The 27,309-nt window shown below is 48.9% G+C and overlaps 1 protein-coding gene across 1 annotated transcript in view; it reads right to left on the bottom strand.

The window, feature by feature from the left end:
* The window catches only part of LOC119965981 (GMP reductase 1), a 153,369-nt gene that overhangs the window by 51,642 nt on the left and 74,418 nt on the right, over nt 1-27,309 (bottom strand). Inside the window, exons 6-7 of the mRNA XM_038797052.1 lie at nt 14,132-14,238; nt 4,545-4,587 (exon numbers count right to left, since the gene is read on the bottom strand). Coding sequence (XP_038652980.1) covers nt 4,545-4,587; nt 14,132-14,238 — 150 coding nt within the window. The remainder of the gene's footprint in view (nt 1-4,544; nt 4,588-14,131; nt 14,239-27,309) is intronic.

Genomic DNA, 27,309 nt, shown 5'->3' with positions numbered 1-27,309 from the left:
TTTAAGGAAATAGAGAATAAGAAAGGGAAATCTAACATTCTCACCATAGTGCCCATTGTCTAACATTAGGTATGATTCAGTGATTAGGCAGCGCCTGCTGAACATTCCAGTGTGTTAAGAATTATACGAACAACCAATTTAAGATTATCCGTTGGACTCTCAATGTGGTTCACTAATGTTCACTATAAGATACATAGATTCATACACAGGGGTAAGTCCTCTGCAGGCACAAGGAACTTTTTTTTAATGAAACGAAAGCATGAGAAACAATACTTCCCTGCTGTATTCTCCATGACAATGCCTTGACAATCAGAGTTGACGTGCCAACAAATCAGCACCCTTTTCTCATGCAGTATAAATTGTTTCTCCCTTTGAAATTTGGCATTCTTAAGAGGACAGGAGAAGAGACTGGGAGAGCTGCCGCTTGGAATGATAGGGAGGAGCTTTGAATATCATGGAACCCAGGTGGCCCGGGAATGAAAAAATGAAAATCGCTTATTGTCACGAGTAGGCTTCAATGAAGTTACTGTGAAAAGCCCCTAGTGGCCACATTCCGGCGCCTGTCCGGGGAGGCTGGTACGGGAATCGAACCGTGTTGCTGGCCTGCTTGGTCTGCTTTAAAAGCCAGTGATTTAGCCCAGTGAGCTAAACCAGCCCCTATGGAAGGCAATGCACAAGTTAATCCTATCCTGGTTGATAGAACAAATGGAAGGGGACTTTTAGAGATGGGACATGCTCCCCCTATCACTGGTGGGGAGGGTACAGACCGTGAAAATGACGGTCCTCCCCAGATTTCTATTTGTCTTCAGTGCCTCCCCATCTTCATCCCTAAGGCCTTTTTCAAGCGGGTGAATAAGGTTATTTTGGCTTTGTGTGGGCGGGTAAAACCCGGCGAGTGAAGAAAGTGTTGCTGGAGCGCAGTCGGGGGGAGGGTGGGTTGGCGCTGCTGAACTTCTGCAATTACTACTGGGCGGATAATATAGCCACGATTAGGAAGTGGGTAGTGGGGGAGGGGTCGGCATGGGAGCAGATGGCGGCGGCGTAATGCAAAGACACCAGTTTGGGAGCACTGATAACGGCACCTCTTCCGTTCTCGCCAGCTCGATACTCCACAAGTCCGATGGTGATGGCGACTTTGGGAATCTGGGGGCAGTGGAGGAGATATAAGAGAGTGGAGGGAGCATCGGTTTGGACGCCGATTTGTAATAATCATAGGTTTGTACCAGGTAGGCTAGATGGTGGGTTCTGGAGTTGGCAAAGGGCAGGAATTAGAAGGATGGGGGGATCTATTTATAGACGGGAGCTTTCCCAGCTTGAAAGCCTTGGAAGATAAATTTGAATTGCCAGCAGGGAATGGATGCAGGTGCGAGACTTCCTGAGAAAACAGGTGCCGGCCTTTCCATTGCTGCCACTGCGGGGGATACAGGATAGAGTAGTCTCCAGTACCTGGGTGGGAGAGGAGAAGGTATCGGATATTTACCAGGAGCTTTAGGAGGCGGAGGAAACTCCGGTGGAGGCGCTTAAGAGCAAGTGGGAGGACGAGCTAGGAGGAGAGATAGAGGCGGATCTATGGGCGGATGCCCTAAGCAGGGTTAATATCTCCTCATCATGTGCCAGGCTTAACCTGATACAATTTAAGGTAATCCACCGGGCACACATGACAGTGGCTAGGATGAACAGTCTTTTCGGGGTAGAGGACAGGTGTGCGAGGTGCGCGGGAAGCCCAGCAAATCATGTCCACATGTTTTGGGCATGCCCGAAACTTCGAGGGTTTTGGCAAGGTTTTGCTAAGGCAATGTCCACGGTGCTAAAAACACGGGTGGTGCTGAGTCCGGAGGTAGCGAACTTTGGAGTGTCGGAAAAGCCAGGAGTTCAGGGGGCGAAAGAGACTGACGTCTTGGCCTTTTGACTCCCGGGTAGCCCGGAGACGGATCTTGTTAATGTGAAGCCCCCGAGGGTAGAGACCTGGGTTAGTGACATGGCTGGGTTTCTCAGTCTCGAGAAGATAAAGTTCGCCTTAAGAGGGTCAATGGTCGGGTTCACCCGGAGGTGGCAGTCGTTCGTCGACTTTCTCGGGGGAAGCTAAAATGTCAGCAGATGCACTATTCCAAGGGGGGGAGGGGATTGTTGTTGCATGGTTGGGGTGTGTGAAGATTGGGATGGAGGGAAATGTTTATTATACCATGTTGATATCATTGTCTGTTATTTTTAGAAAAAATTTCAAATACCTTGATAAAAATATTTTTTTTAAATAAATACATTTAGCATTCTTGCATCTGGCCTGATGATTGAAAAAGGAGGCAAGGGAGGAAATTGCTGCGGCCTTGACAATAACCTTTGTATCCTCATGGGCTACAGGTGAAATTCCAGAGGACTGGAGAGTAGCCAATGTTGTTCCATTGTTTAAGAAGGGCAGCAGGAATAATCCAGGAATTATAGGCCGGTGAGCCATTAAGGCAGTGGTAGGGAAATTATTGGAAAAGATTCTGGATTTACTCACATTTGGAAACAAATTGACTTATTAGTAATGGACAGCATGGTTTTGTGAAGGGGAGGTCGTGCCTCATTAATTTGATTCGAGTTTTTCGAGGAAGTGACAAAGATGATAGATGAGGGTAAGGCAGTAGATGTTGTAAGCATGGACTCAGTAAAGCCTTTGACAAGGTACCTCATAGATCATAGATCACAGATCATAGAATTTACAGTGTAGAAGGAGGCCATTCGGCCCATCGAGTCTGCACCGGCTCTTGGAAAGAGCACCCTACCCAAGGTCAACACCTCCACCCTATCCCCATAACCCAGTAACCCCACCCAACACTAAGGGCAATTTTGGACAATAAGGGCAATTTATCATGGCCAATCCACCTAACCTGCACATCTTTGGACTGTGGGAGGAAACCGGAGCACCCGGAGGAAACCCACGCACACACGGGGAGGATGTGTAGACTCCGCACAGACAGCGACCCAAGCCGGAATCGAACCTGGGACCCTGGAGCTGTGAAGCCATTGTGCTATCCACAATGCTACCGTGTTGCCCATGGTATAGAATGGTACAAAAGGTGAAGTCACATGGGATCAGAGGAGAGCTGGTAAGTTGGATACAGAAGACAGAGCGTAGCAGTAGAAGGGAGCTTTTCTGAATGGAAGGCTGTGACTAGCGACGTTCCACAGGGACCAGTTCTGGGGCTTTTGTTGTTCATGATGTATATAAATGATTTGGAAGAAAATGTAGCTGGTTTGATTAGCAAGTTCGCAGACGACACAAAAATTGGTGGAGTTGCGGATAGTGAAGGATTGTCAGAGGATACAGCAGGATATAAACTGGTTGGAGTCTTGGGCGGAGAAATAGCAGATAGAGTTTAATCGGGAGAAGTGAGAGTTAATGCACTTTGGAAGGTCCAATGCTTGTAGGAATTACACAATAAATGGTAGAACTCTTGTGAGTACTGACAGGCAGAGAGATCTGGGTGTGCATGTCCACCGATCACTGAAAGTGGCAATGCATGTGGATAAGGTGGTCACGAAGGCATACGGCATGCTGGCCTTCATCGGTCGGGGCATTGATATAAAAATTGGCAAGTCATGCTGCAGCTGTACAGGACCTTAGTTAGGCCTCATTTGGAATATTGTGTACAATTCTGGTCGCTACACTACCAGAAGGATATGGATGCTTTGGAGAGGGTACAAAAGCTGTTTACTAGGATGTTGCCTGGTATGGAGGGTATTAACTATGAGGAGAGGTTAGATAAACGCGGTCTGTTCTCACTGGAACAACGGAGATTGAGAGATGACCTGATAGAGGTCTGCAAGATTATGATTGGCATGGACAGAGTGGATAGTCAGATGCTCTTCCCTAGGATAGGAGAGTCAAGTACTAGGGGACATAGGTTTAAAGTGCGCAGTGAAAAGTTTAGAACAGATGTGCTGGGCAGGTATTTTTACACGAGAGGGTGGTAAATATATGGAACGCACTGCCTTGGGAGATGGTGGAAGCAGGTACAATAGCAGCATGACATCTAGACAAATATATGAATAGGGTGGGAATGGAAGGATACGAACTCCATAAGTGCAGACGCTTTTAGTTTAGGCTGGTACCATGGTCGACGCAGGCTTGGAGGGCCGAAGGGCCTGTTCCTGTGCTGTATTGTTCTTTGAAAGCACGTCTCTTTTTCTTTCAGCAATATTCGATCTCTGTACTACCGAGCGACTATTTTAATAGACATTTAAGGGGAAGCTATGTAAGTACATGAAGAGGGAAAGGAATAGAGTTATAGTGATACGGTTTGATGAAGTATGATGCGAGGTACCTCATGTGAAGGATTCATATCAAAGAATGGTTGGGCCTGTTTTCGTGCTGTAAACACTGATTTTTCTACGTACCTATCTTCTCTTGTTTTCCCATTACTGATAATTGCAACCTGCCAAATTGTCAATGTTGATACTAGGATCCCCATTATTCCCTCCCAAAAACGTACTGTAACAAAAACAAATACAATAGATTATATATGCTCTGTAAATATGTGAGAAATCATTTGAAAACTTACCAAAGGCTTTGGCAACATCACCTGGACAACTGCAGCCACCATCCTTTGGAGAGGGAGAAATATATTAACTGGCAGGTCATTCTAGCAACCAAAACATCTGAACATCATTGAAGTTATTAATTAGTTTCTCACAGAAAAGTCTAAAAGAAGCTTGTGGCTATAATTGTGAACTCACACTTGAAAAATACAGACTTACTGGGTGGAATTCTCCCACCCCACTTGTGGCAGGTGTGGTGGCAGCTGGGAGCGAAGAATCTGACAGGAGCCAAAAAGTAGGAAACCCACCAGTGTAAAATTATGTTGCAATTCTCCCAATGGCAGGTCGCAATGATCGCCATTTGCATCTCATGAAGGTTCATTAAAACAGCTGCCCGCCAGTGTCCTGTCAGGCCTTCCAATCTTGTGTCTCGCCAGCAGGAAATGATGTTGGCGTCAAACCCCATTGCTAAAGAGTGGCGTGCACAAGATAGGTTCCAAGCACAGAATCCGGAGCGGGATTTTGCCATTCTGGTTGGCAGGACAGTCACCACCAGAGCCACCTGCCACCGCACTTCAAATGGGAGAATTCCGCCCATTAGCGCCGGGGGGGGGGGGGGGGGGGTGAGGGGCTTTGCATCTCTGACACATTCAAGCCATCTTTAAAATATTGTGGAGACCCATAACAGGGGCAATCACCGCTGCAGCCCATCTGTCTGCTTCTCTCCTGTGTGAGTAGCCTCTAGCTTCACAGCTGAAGGCTATTTCAAATGAGCCTCATTAGTGCGAGAGCACTTCACTCTCCTAAACTCTCAAGTGCCTCCTAGAGGACTCACGTGCTTTGCCTCAGAGGATGATTAACGTACTGCATGTCCAGCAGCTTTGATGACCGAACAGTGTGCCTAAACTCTAGGAGTATCAGTACCAGAGAGATAGCTGCCAACAATCATACACTAAAGAGCAGGCTTCATCACTGAGGATCATCTCACAAACAACGGGCAAACGTGTGGTTGAGCGGAGAGTAGCTGAGCAAGTCCTCCCTAATATTCTCGGCAAAGATCTAGGGTTGGGGTCTAGGGGCTCTTGATGTGGCCCGGGGTGAGTGGGCAGAGCAAGGTTTGCTCTGCAACTTGCTTGCTCGATGGCACTACGAGAAGGCGGGGCACGTAAGACTTGGAGGAGGGGTGGAAGCCCTAACTGATTACCGGTTTCTCTCCTTCAATTCCTTCCAGATATACCAATATTTTCTGCTGTCGATCCGGCGGAGGCTGCCCTCATGTTGCTTGTGGCAGCCAAGGCCGGCAGGCACCATAGAAAGCAGCAGCGACAACACGTGCTGGAGACTTCACCCCATGTGCAGGGGGCTGCCACATACCCCAAAGACCAGCTGCCCATCAGGCTGAGGAGGGACCCAGAAGGGGAGGCCAGTGACGGCTCATGGTATACAGGAGTCATTGGTTATTCAATGAGCTGACTGATGAACGTGCTGCAGAAGACCCGTCTCAGCAGAGACGTGCCCCGCCTTCTCGGAGTGCCATCCAGCGAGCAAGTGTGACACCTGTGCCATGTTCTCACGGCATGGCACCCTGTGGAGGAGGAGGCCACCCGCTCCTGGTGGCCATGAAGGTCACGACAGCCTTCAACCTCTATGCCAGCGGGTCATTCCAGGGCCCCGAGCGGGGACCTGTGTGGTATATCCCAAACTTCCACCGTCCATAGGTGCATCTGGGAGGTGACGGATGCTTTGTATGCCCGGGCATCAGACTATATCACCTGCGACCTGGACCAGATCCAGCAAGATGTCCAGACTGCAGGATTTGCTGCCATGATGCCCCATGTCCAGGGGCGATTGATGGCACGCATGACACCCTGTGAGCACCAGGGCATCAAGGAGGGCCCTATATTAACAGGAATGGGTTCCACTCCGATTGTTCAGATTGTTTGCGGCCACCACCATGCATGTGTGTGCCCACTACCTTAGGAGCGTGCACAATAACTACAACCTGGCTACTTACAGATCCCTGGTGCCTTCAAAGACTACCCGACAATGACGGGTTGGCTCGATAGGGGGGGATAAGGGATACCCACTGAGGTCAAAGCTGATAGCAACAGTGCAGAGGTCCGAGACCGAGGCAGATATTCAATGAGATCCATGTTGCCACCCATGCTGTCGTTGAACAGTGCATGCTCAAAATGCGGTTACGATGCCTTAACCGCTCTGGCATTGCCTTGCAGTACACCTCCCAGGAAGTCTCTCTCTTTAAGGTGGTCTGCAGTGCCCTCCACAATCTGGTACAGCAGCAAGGGAACATGCTGGAGGAGGAGAAGCAGGAGGAGGCAGAGAGACATGTGGCCTCATCAGAGGAGGTCCAGGTGGGGCTGGAGGAGGAGCCCAAGGAAGAGCTGGAGGAAAAGGGGAGGGAAGGATCCTTCCTGCGAGTAGGACCAGGAAAGCCCTCATCATCTCCAGGGTGGCTGTCAGGCAGAACTGATGCCAAGAGAGAGATGGTAATAGGGCAGCACGGTAGCAAAGTGGTTAATACTGTTGCATCACAGCTCCAAGGTCCCGGGCGGAATTCTCCGCAGGGGACCGAATTCGTTAAGGCTGTCGTGAACTCGGCCGAGGTTCACGACGGCCTCGGAGCCCGCTCCCCGCACCTAATTCACCCCAACCCGGGGGGGCTAGGAGCGGGCCTCCATCTTTCTCGGCAGCGTTCCAACCCACGCATGCGCGGTGGCCGTCTTTTTCCTCAGCCGCCCGGCAAGACGTGGCGGCTTGATCTTGCCGGGCTGCGGAGGGGAAAGTGTGCGTCAGTTTTGGACGCTGGACCGACGATCGGTGGGCACCGATCCCGGACCTGTCCCCTCCCAAGCACAGTCGTGGTGCTCCCGTCCCAATCGGGCCCCTAGATGCCCCAAACGGGCATCTTGTAGCCCGTTTCACGAATGCAGCGACCCGGTGTGGTTGCTGCCGTGTTGAAACGGGCGTGAAGGGCCGACCGCTCGGCCCATCGGGCTCGGAGAATCGGCGTTCGGCGTGAAAAACAGCGAGCGGCGATTTTGCTGGGCGGGGGGGGGGGGGGATCGGATCGCAGGGAGCGCCAGGGGGGCGTAAAAAAATGTCAGGGAGCCCTCCCGCGATTCTCCCAGGCCGCGTGGGGAGCAGAGAATCACGCCCCCCAAGTTCGATTCCTGGCTTGGGTCACTGTCTGAGCAGAGTCTGCACGTTCTCCCCGTATCTGTGTGGGTTTCCTCCGGGTGCGCAGGTTTCCTCCCACAGTCCAAAGATGAGCAGGTTAGTTGAATTGGCCATGATAAATTGCCCTTAGTGTCCATAAAGGTTGGGTGGGGTTACGGGGATAGGGTAGAGGCATGGGGTTAAGTAGGGTGCTCTTTTCAAGGGCCGGTGCAGAATCAATGGGCCGAATGGCTTCCTTCTGTACTGTAAATCCTATGATTCTATGAATAGAATGCATTGCGTGATGCTTTCAAATCCCATTCCAAGCGAGTGCAAAAGTCAAATCTGACACTCCAATGCAGTGCTGAGGGAATGTTACACTTTGAGGAGCTGTCTTTCAGGTGAGACATTCGCCCGACGAGTTTTAATTGTGGCAAAAGCAAATTCAACTGCCTTATAGAGATCTTCAGTGATGAAGAGGACAGAAGTCGCTATCTCAAAGTGGCATTTTGGCATGAACATCAAACAGTAGGGAAACGTGTTACTCTGCAGTCCCAAAATAATTCCTTCATAACTTTCCAATAGCAGTTGTGGTACAGTAACTAGTGTGGATAGGAGTACAAAATTACAAAAATATATTGCGAGAATGAGTGAATAGTCAAAACTGTGGCAGAGAAAATTCAACAGAGTTAATGTGAAGTAATCTATTTTGGACTACAGAGAGATTGATTTTATGTATTATTTAAATGGTGAAAAGAGCAGGCCAGAGATGAAAAATGAAATGAAATGAAAAATGAAAATCGCTTATTGTCACGAGTAGGCTTCAATGAAGTTACTGTGAAAAGCCCCTAGTCGCCACATTCCGGCGCCTGTCCGGGGAGGCTGGTACGGGAATCGAACCGTGCTGCTGGCCTGCTTGGTCTGCTTTAAAAGCCAGCAATTTAGCCTGGTGAGCTAAACCAGCCCCAGATGGGGAATACTGCACACAGTAACCCATCTCCTGACTTCCCAAGACCATCTGCAAAATACAAGTCGGGAATGTGATGGACTACTCTCCTTGCCTGGACAAATACAGCTGCAACAACACTCTTGGAAAACTCCACACCACCCAGGGCAAAGCAGCCCACTTGATTTGACTGCCCATCCACTGCCTTCAAAACTCCCTCCACCACCTACATTGCAGCAACTAAGTATGGTTTCTTCAACAGCACCTTCCACCTAGAAGGACAAGAGCAGCAGATGAATGGGAACACCACCTCCTGACTTGACTTGGAACTATAGTGCTTTTCTTCACTGTCGCTGGGTCAGAATTCTGGAACTCCCTCCCTCACAGCACTGTGGACGTACCTGCGGCGGTTCAAGAAGGCAGCTCATCTCCACTTTCTCAGGGGCAATTGGGCAATGTAAGCTTGCCGAGCCAGCAACACTCACATCCCGTGAAGGAATAAATAAAAACATTGTTGCCAGTCAAGGGTACAAAGGGATATGGAGCAAAGGCGAGTAGATAAGAGTTATGATGGAGATCAACATGATCTCAATGGATGGCAAAACTTGCTGGAGGAGCAGAACGTTCCCCATATTCTTGACATGGGGTAAGAACAAAAGGCAACTGTATAGAAAGCTAGTATATCAAGCACTGAGAAAAGATTTTAATAAATGTCTGAGCTGCTCCATTTCTGAAGCTCATTATATCGATCGGTACAAACTATATTGTCCCAAAACACCTTCCATGACGCTATCATTGTAATGAATGTAAGAAATTGGTATGTATTGTATTTAATATTTGTGGTAGTAATGTTATTAAAGGCCTGGGTTAAGCTATATGTAGTTAAGATGTTGTAAAAGTGAGATTATTATTCATTCCATCCATGTACTTGTTTACAGAGACATACTTAATGGAACTTTGTAGTCGTGTACTTAGAACATAGAACATAGAACAGTACAGCACAGAACAGGCCCTTCGGCCCTCGATGTTGTGCCGAGCAATGATCACCCTACTTAAACCCACGTAACCCGTATACCCGTAACCCAACAATCCCCCCATTAACCTTACACTACGGGCAATTTAGCATGGCCAATCCACCTAACCCGCACATCTTTGGACTGTGGGAGGAAACCGGAGCACCCGGAGGAAACCCACGCACACACGGGGAGGACGTGCAGACTCCACACAGACAGTGACCCAGCCGGGAATCGAACCTGGGACCCTGGAGCTGTGAAGCATTGATGCTAACCACCATGCTACCGTGAGGCCCAACTTGTTTACAAAGAAATGTACAATGGAATTTTATGATTGCTGGAGTTTCCCTGGAGAGTAGATGATTTGAGTCATTGCGTTTAGACTTGGGTGAGCAGGTCATTGGATCTGAATGGGATAAAGATTATGTAATTAATGATCTACACGTCTATCTGTAGTTTTACAGTTCGATATAGGCTTGGCAGTCTGCTGGGAGTTATGTTGAGCAGCAATTTTGCCAAACGCTGTCAAGTTGAGCAGGAGTCTGAGAAACACAGAAGGATTTGCAGGTTGTGACTAAGGGTCGGTCTCTACTTTTCTGAAAGGAAATTGCTACACAGTAGTACTGCAAGTAACCACGTGTTTGCTAACTTTATTTACAAGTGGCGTTTGGTCTAATATGGGCTTCGCTTAATTGGAAATAGAGAAGGTATAAGGTAGTAATGAACACGTTTCTCTGTTTCCTTTAAATAAATATAAAGCTTTGTTGTGATGCTAATGTGGTTAATACTATATAATAGTAAAGTTTGTTTTAATACAAAAGATCCTTATTAATCGGTAGAATCACTCCTAGGGTGAAGTATCCTTTCCTCACAGTTTTATAAACTTAAAAATTGTTGAGGTTTCTCGTCCAGTTTTCCCCAATATAAATTGGGGTCTGGTCTGGTACTATAATATCATCAAAGCCCTTTTGCTATGATCCTGCATAATTAAATGATGAATATTACCCTGTAATGGAATGGAATGCAGTCCATTTATTTTTGTGTTGTGTGATTATTGTCAGTGTTCTTTGCCATGGGATTTCTCCATTGTGCTGGTGCTTTCTTTGAAATGTTTGGCACTGGATCTACTAATAAGTGATTTAGCTAGTCCGAGATCATCTCAGGGCATGCATCGCGATAGCCATTGCTTCAGTCAACCACGTTCAATCCTACTTTAGCTGCGTGTTTCTTTTCACTTTCTGGTGCAACTTATGCAGGGATATTTGATAGGTTGGCCTCTATTTGAGACAGCGCCAGGTGATACCTTACTGGAGGCATGCTCTGATCCTGGACATTCCTTCAGTACACTTACAATAAGATCTGTTGTCAAGGTTGTCTTTGTCCAAACTCCCAGTATGTTGAAGCTGACCTAGATGGCATTTTTAAGATTGGAACTCAGGGCCCCAAGAGGATCATAAGCTTTCATAAGTTTACGGCTGTACAACTCAAAAATGCCACATGCTGCCCATCACAACTGAGTGCGGACAGCCATTCATTCATTCATCTACAGCTGCGTAGTTCGGACAAGTTGACTGCTCCATAATCTATGGTATATCTCAGTGCCACACGTTCTCCATACCCACAGGCTCTTAGGCCTGTCTGAGCCATATTGCCCATTAAGGTCATGTCCAAATCCATTCCACATAGGATCCTTACAGCCAGCAAACAGAGGAGACTTCTATCGTAGCAGGTCCAAAAGTGGCCAGTGCACCACCCTCTCTCCCCAATTTGCATTCTGTATATAACAATATTTTAAGGCTGTAAACAAATGTGTGGCAGTGTGCTTCAAGGCAATGATACACATCACTTCAAGGCAATGATACACAACAGGTTTCAGAAAGGGCTTTATCCATGGGCTTTATGTATCCTCATCATACTTCCTTATGCCACACTACTCTGCATCTTCTGCCTTTCCTGGAACATGATCAAGGAGTTTAGATAATGACAAGCTGCACATCTTTCCCTGTTGCAGTCTATAATATAATCTTGATTGCATTAGGTCTTGTAATTCACATCATGCATTTTCTGTGTAATCAACAATAATGAATAGTTCTCTCATTGCTAACACAATGCATTCCGGTCGTTAGTTCAAATATCACAGTCTCTCCCGATGAGAGAGTGGTTATGTAATCTAGGTTCTAAATACTAATGTTTATAAACAAACTAAACAAAAAGGAATTAACTAATAACAGGAAGTGGCTGTTTGCACTTGTGATTGAGCCGTTGGCCACTGCATTAAAAGTTCGGGGGTATGGAACGGAATAGAGTGGGGGGGGTGGGGGCGATAGAGCATAGGGTGTCCTCATATGCCGACGACTTGCTGTTATACGTGTCGGAATCGAGTGTGTCGATAGGGGGAATATTGGAGCTGCTTAGAGTGTTTGGGTCTTTCTCGAGGTACAAACTAAATCCAGATAAGAGTGAGTATTTTGTGGTATCTTGGCCGGTGGTTTGGGGGGGGGGGGGGGGGGGGGGGGGGGGTACTGCCATTCCGTAGTGCAGGGGCTCACTTTAGGTACCTTGGGGTGCAGGTTGCCCAGGAGTGGGGCGGGGGGGGGGGGGGGGGGGGGGGGCGCTCTGCAGGAACAACATTTCTAGTTTGGTGGGGAGAGCGAAAGCTGATCTGGCGAGGTGGGATGGTCTCCCTCTGTCACTGGAGGGTCGGGGGACAGGCTGTTAACATGAACGTGTTGCCGCGATTTGTGTTTATTTTTCAAAGCGTGCCGATTTTCCTGCCAAAGGCTTTTTTCAGAGAGATGAAGGGAAGGATTACGTCGTTCATATGGGGAGGGAAGGTGGCCAGAGTGAGAAAGGTGCTGCTACAGAGGGGAAGGCAGGCAGCGGGTTTGGGTCTTCCGAACCGGATGTACTACTACTGGGCGGCGAATGTGGAGAAGGTGCGGAGCTGGTCAGAGGGGTTGATTCCCAGTGGGTCAGGATGGAGGAGGGTTTGTGCAGGGGGTCGGGATTGAAAGCACGAGCAACAGCGGCACTCCTAATAGCCCCAGGGAAATACTCACGGAGTCCGGTAATAATAGCTTCATTGAGAATTTGGAGGCTGTTTCGCCAACACTTCAGGTTGGGGGCAGGGTCAAGGGAAATGCCGATTCGGGGGAACCAGAGATTTGAGCCAGGGAGGTGGGATAGAAATTTTCGGAAATGAGAGGAAGAGGGGATTAAGACACTAAAAGATTTGTTTCTCAGGGTCGGTCTGCAGGTCTGAAGGAGCATGGTAGCGAAGCATGGGCTGGAGCAGGGGGAAATGTTTAGATACATACAGGTTTGAGATTTTGCCAGCAAGGAGATAGAGCTTCCCGGTGGAGCCGGCCTCCACATTTCTGGAGGAGGAGCTGATGACAGGGAGACTGGAGAAGGGGGTAGAGTCAGCGGTTTACGGAGCTATTTTGGAAGAGGACAAGGCACCACTGGAAGGGATCAAAGCAAAGTAGGAGGAAGAGTTGGGAGAGGATATGGAGGAGGGGTTCTGGTGTGAGGTGCCCCGGAGAGTAAATGCCTCCACCTCGTGCACGAGGTTGGGGCTGATACAGCTGAAGGTGGTATACAGAGCACACCTCACGAGGGTGAGGATCAGCCGATTCTTTGAAGGAGTAGAAGATATGTGTGGGCGTTGGGGGGGGGGGGGGGGGGGGGGGGGGGGCTAATCAAGTTCATATGTTATGGATCTGCCCAAAGCTAGAGGATTACTGGAAGGGGGTTTTTAAGGTAATTTCTAAAGTAGTGCACGTGAAACTGAACCCAGGCCCCCGGGTGGCCATATTTGGGGTGTCGGACCAGCCAGGGTTGGAAACGGGTGCGGAGGCAGATGTTGTAGCCTTCGCCTCGTTGATCGCCCGAAGGCGGATCCTGATGGGTTGGACAGCAACCTCCCCACCCTATGCCCTGGCGTGGCGGGGGGACCTGTTGGAATTCTTGACTCTTGCAAAGGTTAAGTTTGAACTGAGGGGAAGGATGGAGGGGTTCTACAATTCATGGGCATTATTCATTATGCACTTTCAAGAACATTAGTTGGAGGGTGGGTGGGAGAGTTGGGGGGAGAGGGAGTGTGTGTGTTAATGGTGACTATGGGTGATTCCCGATTCCTTTTTGTCATTTGTTTATGTGAACATGCGGGCTAATGTTTGGGGTTTGGTGGGAGGATGGGATCGTTGTTATTGATATGGGGATTGACATATTTGTTACTGATTATTGTTTATTGTGGGTGGGTGGAAATTTGGGACAAAATGTGAAAAAGGTGGAGAATAAAAAAAATAAAAAAAAAAAAAACAGGAAGCAGCTGTTGATATAATGTGAAAATACCATTAAAATTAACGCAGCACATTCAAGCGAATACAATTCTGTTCATTAAGGGAATAATTTATCAAATTCCTTCCCTTAAGTTAACTGGCAGTAACTGTTGATTAAGCGAGTAACTCACAGAAATTATGTGTCCTTTAAGGCCGTGGGCAGAGTCAGCACATTCAATCACTGCACTCAGCTGAGGGTAGCCAACTCCTGTTTTAATCCGAGTTGTGCACACAGAACCTAGGGGGGTTTAAAAAAAATAGTTTACACCAAGGAAGAATAATCTGTGCATATTTATATTGCCTTATGACATTCCCAGGACATCCCAAAGCACATTATAACTAGTGGACAAAGGTAGAAGAGGAACAATTACACGAGAGGAGCCATATCTAGCAGATAAATATAGAGGGTCATTCAATTGTTTTTGAGATTTTGGTTGAGTGAAGAATGTTGGCTTACAGCCTGAGAATGCACTCTTTATATAGCGCCAAGGAACCTCACATTCATTTCATTCAGAAGGGTTCTGGTTGAAAACAAAATACGTCCTCAACGATGCAATAGGACTACACTGAAATATCAGCGAAGATTTTATTTTGCAACCCTGGAATCAGGCTTGAACCCACAACCTGCTGACTCAGTGGAGAAAGTGGTCCTAAATGAGCCAAGTTGAAATTTAACAGGAGCAGGTGAAGCATAATATATTAGTACATTGCTTATTGCTCAGGCATCAGTTGTAGAATAAGAAAATGGCCATAGCACACATTTTGCCCACTGTGTCCGAAAAGGCGCACTACAAGAGCAACTCAGCTAGTCCCATTTCTCCGCCCTTTCCCAATAGATCTGAAAATGTTTTCATTTCAGATGTTTATTGTGGTAGTATGACTAGGGGTATTACGGTACCTGGGAGTGTGAGCTGCCATTGGTGCAGAGGACTCGCTGCCCATTGGCCCAGGTATCGTGTGCCTCTTATCCCTATTGGCTAAGAGGAAGGTAGCTCCGCCTACAAGGCGGGGTATAAGAACCCGTGTTCCCCGGCAGCCAGCCATTTTCCTGTACGTCTGCTGCCTGCTCACTTCTTGCTAATTAAAGCTAATTAAAGCCTTTCGTTTCGGACTTCACCTACGTTTCATGTCCACTGATTGTGCATCAATTTAATTACCGAGATTTTAAAGGATGGAGCTTCGCATCAAGTGTCTTCAATTCAGCCCTCACGCAGCAAATGCAACAGCCACATTTAAGCACTGGCTAGCTTGCTTCAACAGCTACCTGAGCACAGCGAAAAACGTCCCAACAGGGGTGCAGAAATTGCACATCCTCCACTCGTGCATCGGCACCGCCGTGTACATGCTCATAGAAGGCACAACAGACTACGACACGGCTATGGACTTGCTCAAATGACATTTCATACGGCCGGTGAACCAAGTCTATGCTCGGCACTTACTAGCCACGAGGCAGCAGGTACCTGGTGAGTCCCTGGACAAATTTTACACTGTGCCCTCCTCGTGCTGGGGAGGAACTGCGGCTGCCCACAGGTGTCTGCTGCTGAGCATACCGAAGTTCTGATCCGAGACGCCTTCGTTGCAGGAATGCAGTCCTCGCAGATCCGCCAAAGACTGTTGGAGAGAGAAGCTTTAAGCCTCACGGAGGCACGGGCCCTCGCCTCCTCCCCAGACGTTGCAAATCGTAACGCTCGCGCGGCGGCGGCCCCCTGGGCAGCGTGGAACTCAACCTCTCTCACCCCCACAGACTCGGACCCCCCCCCCCAGGCCTGCGCCGCAGGGCGCCCCGAAAAACCCGTAGGGCCCCGCTGCTATTTCTGCGGCCAGGCGAAGCACTCCCGTCAACGCTGCCCGGCCCGTTCCGCAACCTGCAAGAGCTGCGGGAAGGAGGGCCACTTTGTGGCTGTTTGCCAAGCTAAAGCGGTCGCTGCGGTCCCAAGCAGCGACCCCGGGACTCCCCCCCCCCTCCTCCCCTCCCCTCCTCCCACTTCGCTCTCCTCAGGGGCCCCGTGCAGCCCGCGGACCTTGCTGCCCCCACCCCTACGTGCGATCCCCAGGATCATGCAGTACAAGATCTTCTCCACGGTGGACCTCAAGTCCGCCTACCATCAGCTCCCCATCCGCGCGAGTGACCGCAAGTACACTGCGTTCGAAGCGAGGTCCACCGTGGAGAAGATCTTGTACTGCATGATCCTATTGACCAGGTCGGAGATACGTGGGAGAGGGTACGCGTCCAGCTGCGTGAACCTGTTGATGGTCTGACTGTAGTCTATGACCATCCTATTCTTCTCCCCGGTCTTTACCACCAGCACTTGTGCTCGCCAGGGGCTGTTGCTAGCCTCGATGACCCCTTCCTTCAGAAGTGGCTCTACTACTTTTTAAGGGTTCCCTTCGGTGTCACAATCGGGGTCTCGGTCTTCCAACGAGAGATGGACCGAATGGTCGACCAATACGGTTTACGGGCCACCTTCCCGTATCTCGATAACGTCACCATCTGTGGCCACGACCAGTAGGACCACGACACCAACCTCCGAAAATTCCTCCGAACCGCAAAACTCCAGAAACTGACCTACAACAAGGACAAATGCGTGTTTAGCAATGACCGTCTAGCCATCCTCGGCTACGTAGTGCGTAACTAAGTGATAACGGATGCAACCCGGAACGCATGCGCCCCCTGATGGAGCTTCCCCTCCCCCACTCCTCCAAAGCCCTCAAGCGCTGTCTGGGCTTCTTTTCACATTACGGCCAGTGGGTCCCCAATTACGCCGACAAAGTCGGTCCCCTCATCCAATCAGCCACGTTCCCCCTGTCAATGGAGGCCCGCCAGGCCTTTAACCGCATCAAGGCAGATATTGCAAAGGCCACGATGCGAACTATCGATGAGTCCCTCCCCTTCCAGGTCGAGAGCGACGCGTCTGATGTAGCTCTGGCGGCCACCCTCAACCAAGCGGGCAGACCCGTGGCCTTCTTCTCCCGTACCCTCCACACTTCCGAAACCCGCCACTCCTCAGTCGAGAAGGAAGCACAGGCCATAGTCGAAGCTGTGCGACATTGGAGGCACTATCTGGCCGGCAGGGGGTTCACCCTCCTCACAGACCAACGGTCAGTGGCCTTCATGTTCGACAACGCACAGAGGGGCAAGGTAAAGAACGACAAGATCTTGCGGTGGAGGATCGAACTGTCCACCTACAACTACAACATCTTGTATCGTCCTGGTAAGCTAAACGAGCCGCCCGATGCCCTGTCCCACGGCACCTGTGCCAACGCACAAGCAGACCACCTTCGGACCCTCCACGCGGACCTCTGCCACCCGAGGGTCACCCGCTTCTTCCACTTTATAAAGACCCGCAACCTGCCCTACTCCAGGAGGTCAGGACGGTAACTAGGGACTGCCACGTCTGCGCGGCGTGCTAGCCGCACTTCTACCGCCCCGAACAAGCGCATCTGATAAAGGCTTCCCGCCCTTTTGAACGTCTCAGCATGGACTTCAAAGGCCCCCTTCCCTCTACCAACCGCAACACGTACTTCCTCAACGTGATTGACGAGTACTCCCACTTCCCATTCGCCATCCCCTGCCCCGACATGACCACAACCACCATCATCAAAGCCCTCCACACCATTTTCTCCCTGTTCGGGTTCCCCGCTTACATTCATAGTGATAGGGGGTCCTCCTTTATGAGTGACGAGCTTTGTCAATTCCTGCTCAGCAATGACATCGCCTCCAGCAGGATGACCAGTTATAACCCCAGGGGTAACGGACAGGTCGAGAGGGAGAACGGTATGGTCTGGAAGACCGTCCTGCTGGCCCTACGGTCCAGAAATCTCCCAATCTCCCGCTGGCAAGAGGTCCTCCCAGACGCCCTCCATTCAATCCGGCCACTTCTTTGTACATCCACTAAGCAAACGCCTCACGAACGCCTTCTTGTTTTTCCCAGGAAGTCTTCCTCAGGGACCCCGCTCCCGACCTGGCTGGCTACCCCCGGGCCCATCCTGCTCCGGAAACACGTGCTGGTGCACAAGTCGGACCCGTTGGTCGAAAGAGTCCAGCTCCTCCACACGAACCCGCAATACGCGTATGTGGAGTACCCCGACGGCCGACAGGACACAGTCTCCCTACAGGCCCTGGCACCCGCCGGATCCTGGCCACCCCATTTCCCCCCCCCCCCCCCGGCGCCAGCCCCCCCAACCCCAACTGCCCCCAGCAGGCGCCCCACCACCTTTACACGCGCTGCCTAGTGGACAGGACGACCCACTCCCGGCCATGCCCACGCTAGCTCCGACTAGGGGTACGGACGCAGCCGCAAATGCAGGATCATCGCTCCTGGAGTCAAGGACGACCACCACTCCAATGTCGCCGGCACAGCTCCGCAGGTCGCACAGGACGTCCAAGGCACCCGATCAGCTGATCGAATCCATGTGAACTGTTGATGGACTCTTGTTTTTGCTTGTTCTCTCTTCTTTCTGTTCTCCAAACTGTACATAGTTACTGTGTCTTGACTCAACCCTGTAAATAGTTGCGGGCCAGTGGGCCTGGTTGTTGCTCAGATCAGACAACTTGCTTCCAGGCCTGAAACATCTGTCACGACCCACCTGACGGTTTTCTTCCTTATATTTCTTCGGGGGAAGCACTCTGCCCACATCCAACTTTCTCTCCTGACAACTCCACGAGTCTTGTGAGAAAGCAGGTCCGGGATAAAGTTTTCAGCCCTCCAAAGTGTGTGTAAGAATTAGAGCAATGTACTGTGTTGCCAAGGCACCTGAAAAGCTTGCACTTTGCACACTGTAAACAAGTGCGTTCACTGTTTGTAGATTAGCCTAAGATTTTGGAGCGAATCCTGATTCAATTAAATCTATGTTCAGGCACAGTGACGCAATGGTTAACCCTGCTGCCTCACGGCGCCAAGGACCTGGGGTTGGCCCCGGGTCACTGTCCTTGTGGAGTGTGCACATTCTCCCCGTGTCTGTGTGGGTTTTACCCCACAACCCAAAGATGTGCAGGGTAGGTGGATTGGCCACGCTAAATTGCCCCTTAATTGGAAGAAAATAATTGGGTACTCTAAATTTTGGGGGGAAAAAAAATCTAAGTTCAAGTACATGTTAACATCCCACCTCAAGGACTTCCGGTGGCGGCTATGAAGGACTAAGTCGCACATTTGGTGTCTCCCGCTCTGGTCGGACTTTTGGACCTTTCCCCCGGACTTTTTTACGGTTTTAAACGACAAATTCGAAGGCTGAGGCAATTGGGCACCGTTTCCACACATCGGTGTATGGGGAAAAGGACCAGACGTATACGAAAGGGCAGAAACATGAAGTCAGTCACGAGCTGTGTTGAAGCTGTAGCGGGAGACAGTGTGGCCAACGGCTGGACCCCTGAGGTGACAGCGCAGCGACCAACGGGCCCAGTGATGCAAGCCATTCAGGATGGTTTTGCCAGGCAGAAGCGGGAATGTTTGGACCCGATTAAAGAATTAATTGATCGGCTAGACAGCAGGCTGGATGCCCAGGATCTGGCGATTCAGAATGTGCAGAAGGCGTTGCTTGAACAAGAGGAGCATCAAACAGCGGTGGAGATGGAGGTGGGGATGCTTTGGGAACAGCAGAAAAGGCTCTTGGAGAAGGTGGAGGACCTTGAGAACCGGTCCCGCCGGCAGAACGCAAGAATTATCGGGCTCCCGGAGGGGGCTGAGGGAACAGACGCTGGGGCATACATGGCAGGGATGTTCGAAAAGCTGCTGGGGGAGGGGGAATTCCCCCGACCGTTGGAGGTGGACAGAGTGTACCGAGTGCTTGCTAGGAAGCCACGAGTAGGGGACCCTCCGAGGGAAATGGTGGTGAGATTCCATAGGTTCCTGGACAAGGAATGCATTTTTCGTTGGGCCAAGCACACGTGGAGTTGTAAGTGGGACAACAGCATCCTGCGGGTGTACCAGGACCTGAGCGTAGAGGTGGCGAGGAAGAGGGTAGGCTTTAACCAAGTCAAGGCTATTTTGTTTAAGAAGGTGAAGTTTGGTCTGCTGTACCCGGCGTGTCTTTGGGTCACACATGAGGACCAGCATTACTATTTTGAGTCGCCTGATGAGGCGCTGGACTTTTCTAAAAGAAAAGGACTGGCGGTGGTCTGAGAACTCTCAGACTTAGAGACAACTTGTTGGCCAAAATTGGGCCCCTTTTTTCTGTTTTTCTGTGTGTTTTCTTTTCTCTCCCTTGGTTTTTGGCGGGTTTTGTTTTCCTGGTTTTTAAATTGGTTATGCCTTCTCTTACTGTTTGTGTCTGTTTTTAGAGCTTTGTTTAGGGAAAAGGGGCGGGGAGTTGAATTTTCATTTTTGGGTTCTTCTTTTCGGTAGAAGTTGGCAATGTCCTTTTTGTGTTTTTATTGATGTGCATTTTTGTGGGATGGAGACGTGCCTGTTTGAGTTTCGGTGGGTGGTGCTTTTGTTTTTGTGTTTTCTTGCTGTTGGGTGTTTGTTTGGGGATTGTTGGATGAGGGAACTTGTTTGTATGAGCGGGGGGAGGGGAGCGAGGGAACAATAGGTGGAAGACTTCTTGGCGCCGGCGGCAGGGGCCACCAAGCTAGCTGGGTGAGCTAGCTCACGGAAGCACAGTGGAGGGTGTGTATACGCTTAGTTTACCAAATAGGTTGGGTTTTAGAGTAGTGTTGCTGGGGGAGGAGAGGGGGTGCGATGCGTTCTGCTGACAAGGGAGGGACTTCGATGGAGGGACACTGATGAGGTCGGGGGTATGGGCTGCCGTGGAGCGGGCCAGAGGAAGTGCGGCGCATGGGCTGGGGGCGGGCCCAAGAAAGGGATGGCTGATCAGCAGGGGGGGGGCACTTTGCTCCTCAATTAGGCTGATCACCTGGCATGTTTGGGGGCTAAATGGGCCGGGAAAGAGGGCACGTGTGTTTGCGCACCTGAGGGGACTGAAGGCGGACATGGTAATGCTGCAGGAGACGCACCTTAAAGTAGTGGATCAGGTCAGGTTGAGGAAAGGCTGGATTAGTCAGGTTTTCCACTCGGGGCTGGATTCAAAGACTATAGGGGTTGCGATCTTGATTAACAAGCGGGTGGCATTTTAGTTGGGAAGAATAGTCTCGGATGTGGGAGGTCGATATATCATGGTTAGTGGGGCCGGTGCTGAAGAAGGTATTTAACGAGGCTAGGGTAAGAGGGGCTCTGCCCCAGACGATGTCACAGGCCATGATCTCGCTCATTCTGAAACGGGACAAGGACCCGGAGCTATGTGGGTCTTACAGGTTGATTTCTTTGCTGAACCTAGATACCAAACTTCTGGCCAAAATCTTGTCCTCCAGGATTGAGGACTGTGTACCGGACGTAATAGTGGAGGATCAGACGGGGTTCTTTAAGGGCAGGCAGCTGGTGGCCAATGTAAGAAGGCTGCTAAACGTGATTATGATGCCCCCGGAAGGGAGGGAGGGAGGTTGAGGTAGTGGTCGCGATGGACGCGGAGAAAGCCTTTGACCGGGTTGAGTGGGATTATTCATGGGAGGTGCTGGAGCGGGTTCGCGTTTAGGCGGGGCTTTATCGACTGGGTTAGGTTGCTGTACCACCCTATCCTGTTGCAAGTGTACGGACAAACAGGATGACTTCAGACTATATCAGACTGCATTGGGGGACGAGACAGGGATGCCCCCTCTCCACACTGCTGTTTGTGTGGTGATAGAGCTGCTGGCAATTGCTCAGAGAGCCTCAAGGGGCTGGTCTGGGGGAGGGGGGGGGTGGAGCACAGAGTCTCGCTGTATGCAGATGACCTACTGTTGTATGTCTAAGACCCAATGGAGGGGATGGAAAAAATTATGGGAATTTTAGGGGAATTCGGACGGTTTTCGGGGTATAAGCTCAATATGGGGAAGAGCGAGATGTTTGTGGTCCAGGCGAGAGGTCAGGAGAGGCGACTGGGGGAACTGCCATTCAGAGTGGTAGGAGACAGTTTCAGGTACCTGGGTATCCAAGTGGCGCGGGATTGGGAACGGCTACATAAATTGAAATTGGCCTGGTTGGTGGATCAGACGAAGGAGGATTTCTGGAGATGGGATGCGCTCCCGTTGTCTCTGGTGGGCAGTTCAATCGGTAAAAATGACGGTTCTCCCAAGATTCCCAATTGATTTTCAATGCCTCCCCATCATCATCCCGCGGTCCTCTTTTAAGCAGATCGATAAGATTATTGTGGTCCTTGTGCGGTGGGGGGAAAGTCCCCGAGAGTGAAGAGTGAAGTCTGGAGTCAGGGGGATGGAGGGCTAGCGCTGCCGAATTTCAGCAATTACTACTGGGTGGCCAACATAGCCATGGTGAGGAGGTGGCTGGTGGACGGGGGCCAGTGTGGGTGCGCATGGAGGCAGCTTCTTGTAAGGGCACAAGTCTGGGGGAGTTGGTAACAGCGCCTCTGCCGTTCCAGCCGGCGCGGTACTCCACCAGTCCAGTAGTGGTGGCGGCCCTGAGAGTCTGGGGGCAGTGGAGGAGACATGTGGGAGCAGAGGGAGCATCGGTATGGTCCCCAATCTGCGATAATCACCGGTTTGCCCCAGGGAGGATGGATGGGGGGTTCCGAATTTGGCAGAGAGCGGGGATTGAGAGGATGGGCGACTTGTTTATAGAAGGAAGCTTCCCGAGTATGAGGGCGCTGGAGGAGAAGTTTGTATTGGCAAAGGGGAAATTAATTTCAATATTTACAGGTACGGGACTTTCTGTGGAGGCAGGTGCCAACCTTCCCACTCCTGCTGTTAAGGGGAATTCAGGATAGGGTGGTTTCTAGAGGATGGATAGGAGAGGGGAGAGTCTCGGACATATATAAAGAGCTTATGGGTTCGGAGGAGACGCGGACCGAGGAGCTGAAGCGAAAGTGGGAGGAGGAGCTGGGGGGAGAGACAGAAGAGGGCCTCTGGGCGGACGCGTTGGGTAGAGTCAATGTGACCGCAACATGTGCCAGGCTCAGCCTGATCCAATTTAAGGTCGTTCACCGGGCTCAATATGTGCAGCGAACCACGTCCATATTTTCTGGACACATCCAAAACCGAGGGGATTTTGGCAGGGGTTTACCGACACCATGTCCACGGTATTAAATACGAGGGTGGCAATGAGTCCAGAGGTGGCGATTTTTGGGGTGTCGCAGGATTCGGGAATCCAGGAGGAGAAAGAGGCAGATGTTCTGGCCTTTGCTTCCCTGGTAGCCCGGAGGCACATATTGCTGGCATGGAGGGACTCAAAGCCCCCGAAATCGGAGACCTGGCTTTCGAACGTGGCTGGCTTCCTCTGCTTGGAGAAAATTAAGTTCGCCATGAGAGGGTCTCTGTTAGGGTTCGCCCGGAGGTGGCAACCATTCGTCGACTTCCTCGCAGAGAATTAATCATCAGCAGAAGGGGGGGGGGGGTAGGTTAGCATAGATTACGGGGGTAAACAATGGTAGGACCTGTGGGAGTGAGAGGCGGTATTTGCACTATGTTAATATTTTCCTTGTTATGTACATTGTTGATTTTGTTGTTGTTACAATGCCAAAGAAATACTTCAATTAAATGTTTATTTTTTTAAAAATCCCACCTCAAATGATTTATTAGCAACTTCTGAGAGAGGACTATGCGGATGGAACACATCACAACTGATCCCTATTACCACACAACATCCATGCACAGCAATTCAGGAAGGGTTGCTGAATGATCAGGAGGTGGCGCCCTGGTTGTTTTTTTTGTCTACATTCACTAGTCCCAGCCCCACAAAGATTCATTAGCTGGTAAGTGACTGGTAGATTTCTGAAGTTGTATCCAGTCTTCATGGGCCACATAGGTATATATCATGGAGCCTTATGGTCTACACCTTCCAATGGTGGGTCAACACAAAGTGGAATTTCGACCTATCCTGAAGAAGGTCTCCTCTTGGTCAGACCACTAGCCGTGCAAGAGCCAGAATGAATGGGTTACATTAGTGGAAAATTACAAGTAGAGGAGTTTGTTATTGAAGCCATTGAAGGAGAATGAACTTGCTGAGATAAGGGAGTTTATATTTGAAGTCGTGAGCCGACTCATGACTATAAGCTGAATAGCCTCGAGAAACAAGGAGCATGGCCGGAAGACAGGATATGAAATGTGGGAGCCGCTTGCAACTATAGCTAACACCTGCTAATTAAGCTAAGACTGCTACATACTCATGTGCCAATAGATAACCTCAAAGTCTGTAAAATCATGTACTGGAACTATTGCAATAACAAGTTTATGCTTTGTAATGGGGGTGAGCTCAAGTGAATGTAAGGGACAGCCCCCTAATAATACCTAGAAAAAAGGATGTTTTGAGCAATACTTTGGCACTCTCCTAGGTGGTTCCCCGGAATACCTAGAGAGCGGCTCCAATCGCAATAAAGAATATTCTGAAGTACGGACGTGTTCGAGACCGTTTCTTCCGGACTGAGAGACAAGTGAATTAGAGACGCATTCACATTTTGGTGGCAGCGGTGGGATTTCAAAGAGTGTCCGCTGAGACTGGCGGCATAAGCGACTGATCGAGTTCAGGAGCGAAGGAGAAATTGGACCACCATTGTGAGTAAAGTTTTTGCCACTTTGGTATTCCCCTCCGCTGTACCATCCCCGCTGCCAGCGCTCAGGGATGCTCCTACGAAATCCAGGTCAGTCCAGCGAACCCGTTTAAGGGAGGGAGTGTGACCACTACAGTTATAATCACAGGCACAGTCAAGGACTAGTGCTTTAAGGGAGGGTGTGTAGCCCCTACAGTTATAGCTACAGAAGAGGTTTCAGCATCATCATGATCCTTGCCTTTGTCTAAAAGTGCCCCCGCGATAAGAGGCTTTAGAAGGGTGCGTGATCAACCCTAAGGTAAAATATAACAAGGACGTTATAACCTTGTAGTTAGATAGGCTTGCAGGCACGGATGAGCCTGCTTGAATTGGGCAATGGAGCAGGATAACTCCGTTTAAATTCATGATTGAATAAAGTGGTCCAGGACCATTTCACCATAATCGCAAGGATCATTAACTGCCAATAGTGTTAGAGATGGGTAATACCTTAGATACAACCTCTGGTAGTGGAAGCGCGAAAATTGGGAATAAAATTGACATAGAAAGGAATAGTTAAAACAGTCAAGGTCTTAAAAAAAAAGGAATGCGCATATGGGAAAATAACTAAGTCATTAGGCTATCCGCCTTGAATCTGTATATTAATCCATGTGAGTTTAAGCTTAAGTGGGATAAGGTGCTGTCAGCGACTGCGGTGTTCCCAAATCTTATCTCCCAGAATTCTGACATAATAAACTGCTTTGTTACTGATACTCAGGCCTTGGTGTGAATATTTTCACCCCTAACATTTAGTGTAAGTCTGGAAGGATTTGCTGAGCTGGACGCCGCTCGAGTCGGTGGACAAGGCGAGTAGTCAAACCTTTGACCGCCAAAAATTAGAGTCACTCAGCAAGGTGGACAGACGGTGAGGTAACATCCAATAAATCTGGTATCAAGGCCAAATGAGTAAAAGAGTCAGTTTAAAATTTTTTTTTTGGTTTTTGAAGAGCAAAATACTCTGAAAAAAAAACAATGATCAAAGATGGGTGTGATTTCTGTGGAACAGAGAAAAATGGTGAGATACACAGAAGTAAAGATAAGACAAATATAGTTAGAAGCACAAATGACATAAATTAAACCTTCACACCATTTGGAAGACAGGCTGGTTTAAAGGAATTGAGCTCTAACTCCTTTAAGCATAGCAATAAAGCGAGTAAAGATACGGCAGTACAGATTGTGCAAACTAGCAAAAGACATCACAAAACTGCCAACCATTACGGCTAACGACTGTCCCGGAATGTCTCAAGGAGAGAAAAAAAATCAGATTAAGTGAAGTCCAAAAGATCAGAAAGGGGCTAAAACACTCAATTAGTTTTGTTCAGGAATATCTGAGGATGACTAATCCCCCCCCCTCCCAAAACAAAAAACGGGGAGGAAAATCAATACAAGATTACGGTTAGAAACTTAAGAACGGATACATGTCGAGAATAACTTCAGATCGTTTCAAGCCGTCCAGATAAATTCGGCAGTAATTCAACTCATTTGAAATAAAAGAAAAATAAACATCCAGTAATGTCTCTTTCCAAAAACCTGTTAAATAACGAACATTGAAAATTGAAAGAAAGGGTAGATAATGTTTGAGGTCACATAGCGGATGGAGATGGCATCATGCCAAGTTCTCCACCACTTTCGATTCTGTACAAAAATTTAACCATTTCAGCAAGCAGGTCATCTGCACAAAGACATATACGTCTCTAAGAATAGCTAATGCCTCTAAAATTAATCAGTGGAAATTGACTTAAATGGAATGACACAGATAAAGTTTTCGAAGGAGAATGAAAAATTTTGTTCAGTATTTTAATTGAGCTCCGTTTTAGAGAAAGAGTGAGAGGGTTAGAGAGAGAGAGAGAGGGAGTTTTAGGCATCTAAACTTTGTTCTGAACTATTCACTGTCTCTGTATTCAGACTTTGACTTCAGACTTTGACTTTTAAAAGTTTTGTTACGAGCTTTTGGGCCTTTAAAGATTATAGTTTGTGTAGTTAAAAAAAAAATCTTTTCAAAGGCTATCATTGGCATTTCCAGGGTAATTTTGATACACAAGGAATTTTAATCAGGGTGCAAAATCACATATGTAAGAATAAGGAAATATTAGTTTTATGGTGTTCAGTGGAGGTTAGGATAGTTGAAATACATATGACAAATATGATCAAGCCAGTGTTTCATTAGTTCAGGGTTAAAACTTCCCTGACACAAATAATCATCAGTAGGGTGAAACTAACCTGTCTCACAACGCAGATGTTTTAATTATGATATTGCAGAATTACTTATAAACAACAGATGGGTAAATGAAATATGTCCATGATCAGCGCAAAATTAGTTCACTCAGTTTCAATAACATATTGTGTTTGCTGAAAGACTTGATAACGAGAATTTGGCAGCACTCCAACTTTTACTCCCAGTCCATTTGAGTGAAAAATATTTTTTAAAACATTTAGAGATGCGAATGGCATCATTCCAATTTATCCACCCACTATACGCCCCTTTTTGTCTCTGCAAGACAATTAACCCTTTCAACAAGCTTTTGTGTGTAATCCAGAAGATGTCTTGACACTCCCATGCTGGGTTTGCCTGTGAGCTCTGGCCCTTTTAATTCTGATAAAGTAATGAACAGTCCACACAGCTGGAGATGCATTTTAATTGGAACTTACAAATCTTAAATTTTGAATTTTCAGATTAATTAAGCCACTGTCCCATGCAGAATGGATCTTTGAGCAAGAAAACCCTGGATGATTGCATGTC

Source organism: Scyliorhinus canicula, chromosome 5, assembly GCF_902713615.1.
Source record: "Scyliorhinus canicula chromosome 5, sScyCan1.1, whole genome shotgun sequence".
Taxonomy (NCBI): domain Eukaryota; kingdom Metazoa; phylum Chordata; class Chondrichthyes; order Carcharhiniformes; family Scyliorhinidae; genus Scyliorhinus; species Scyliorhinus canicula.
The sequence above is the reverse complement of the archived record's forward strand: the minus strand, read 5'-3'. Positions and strand labels throughout refer to the sequence as shown.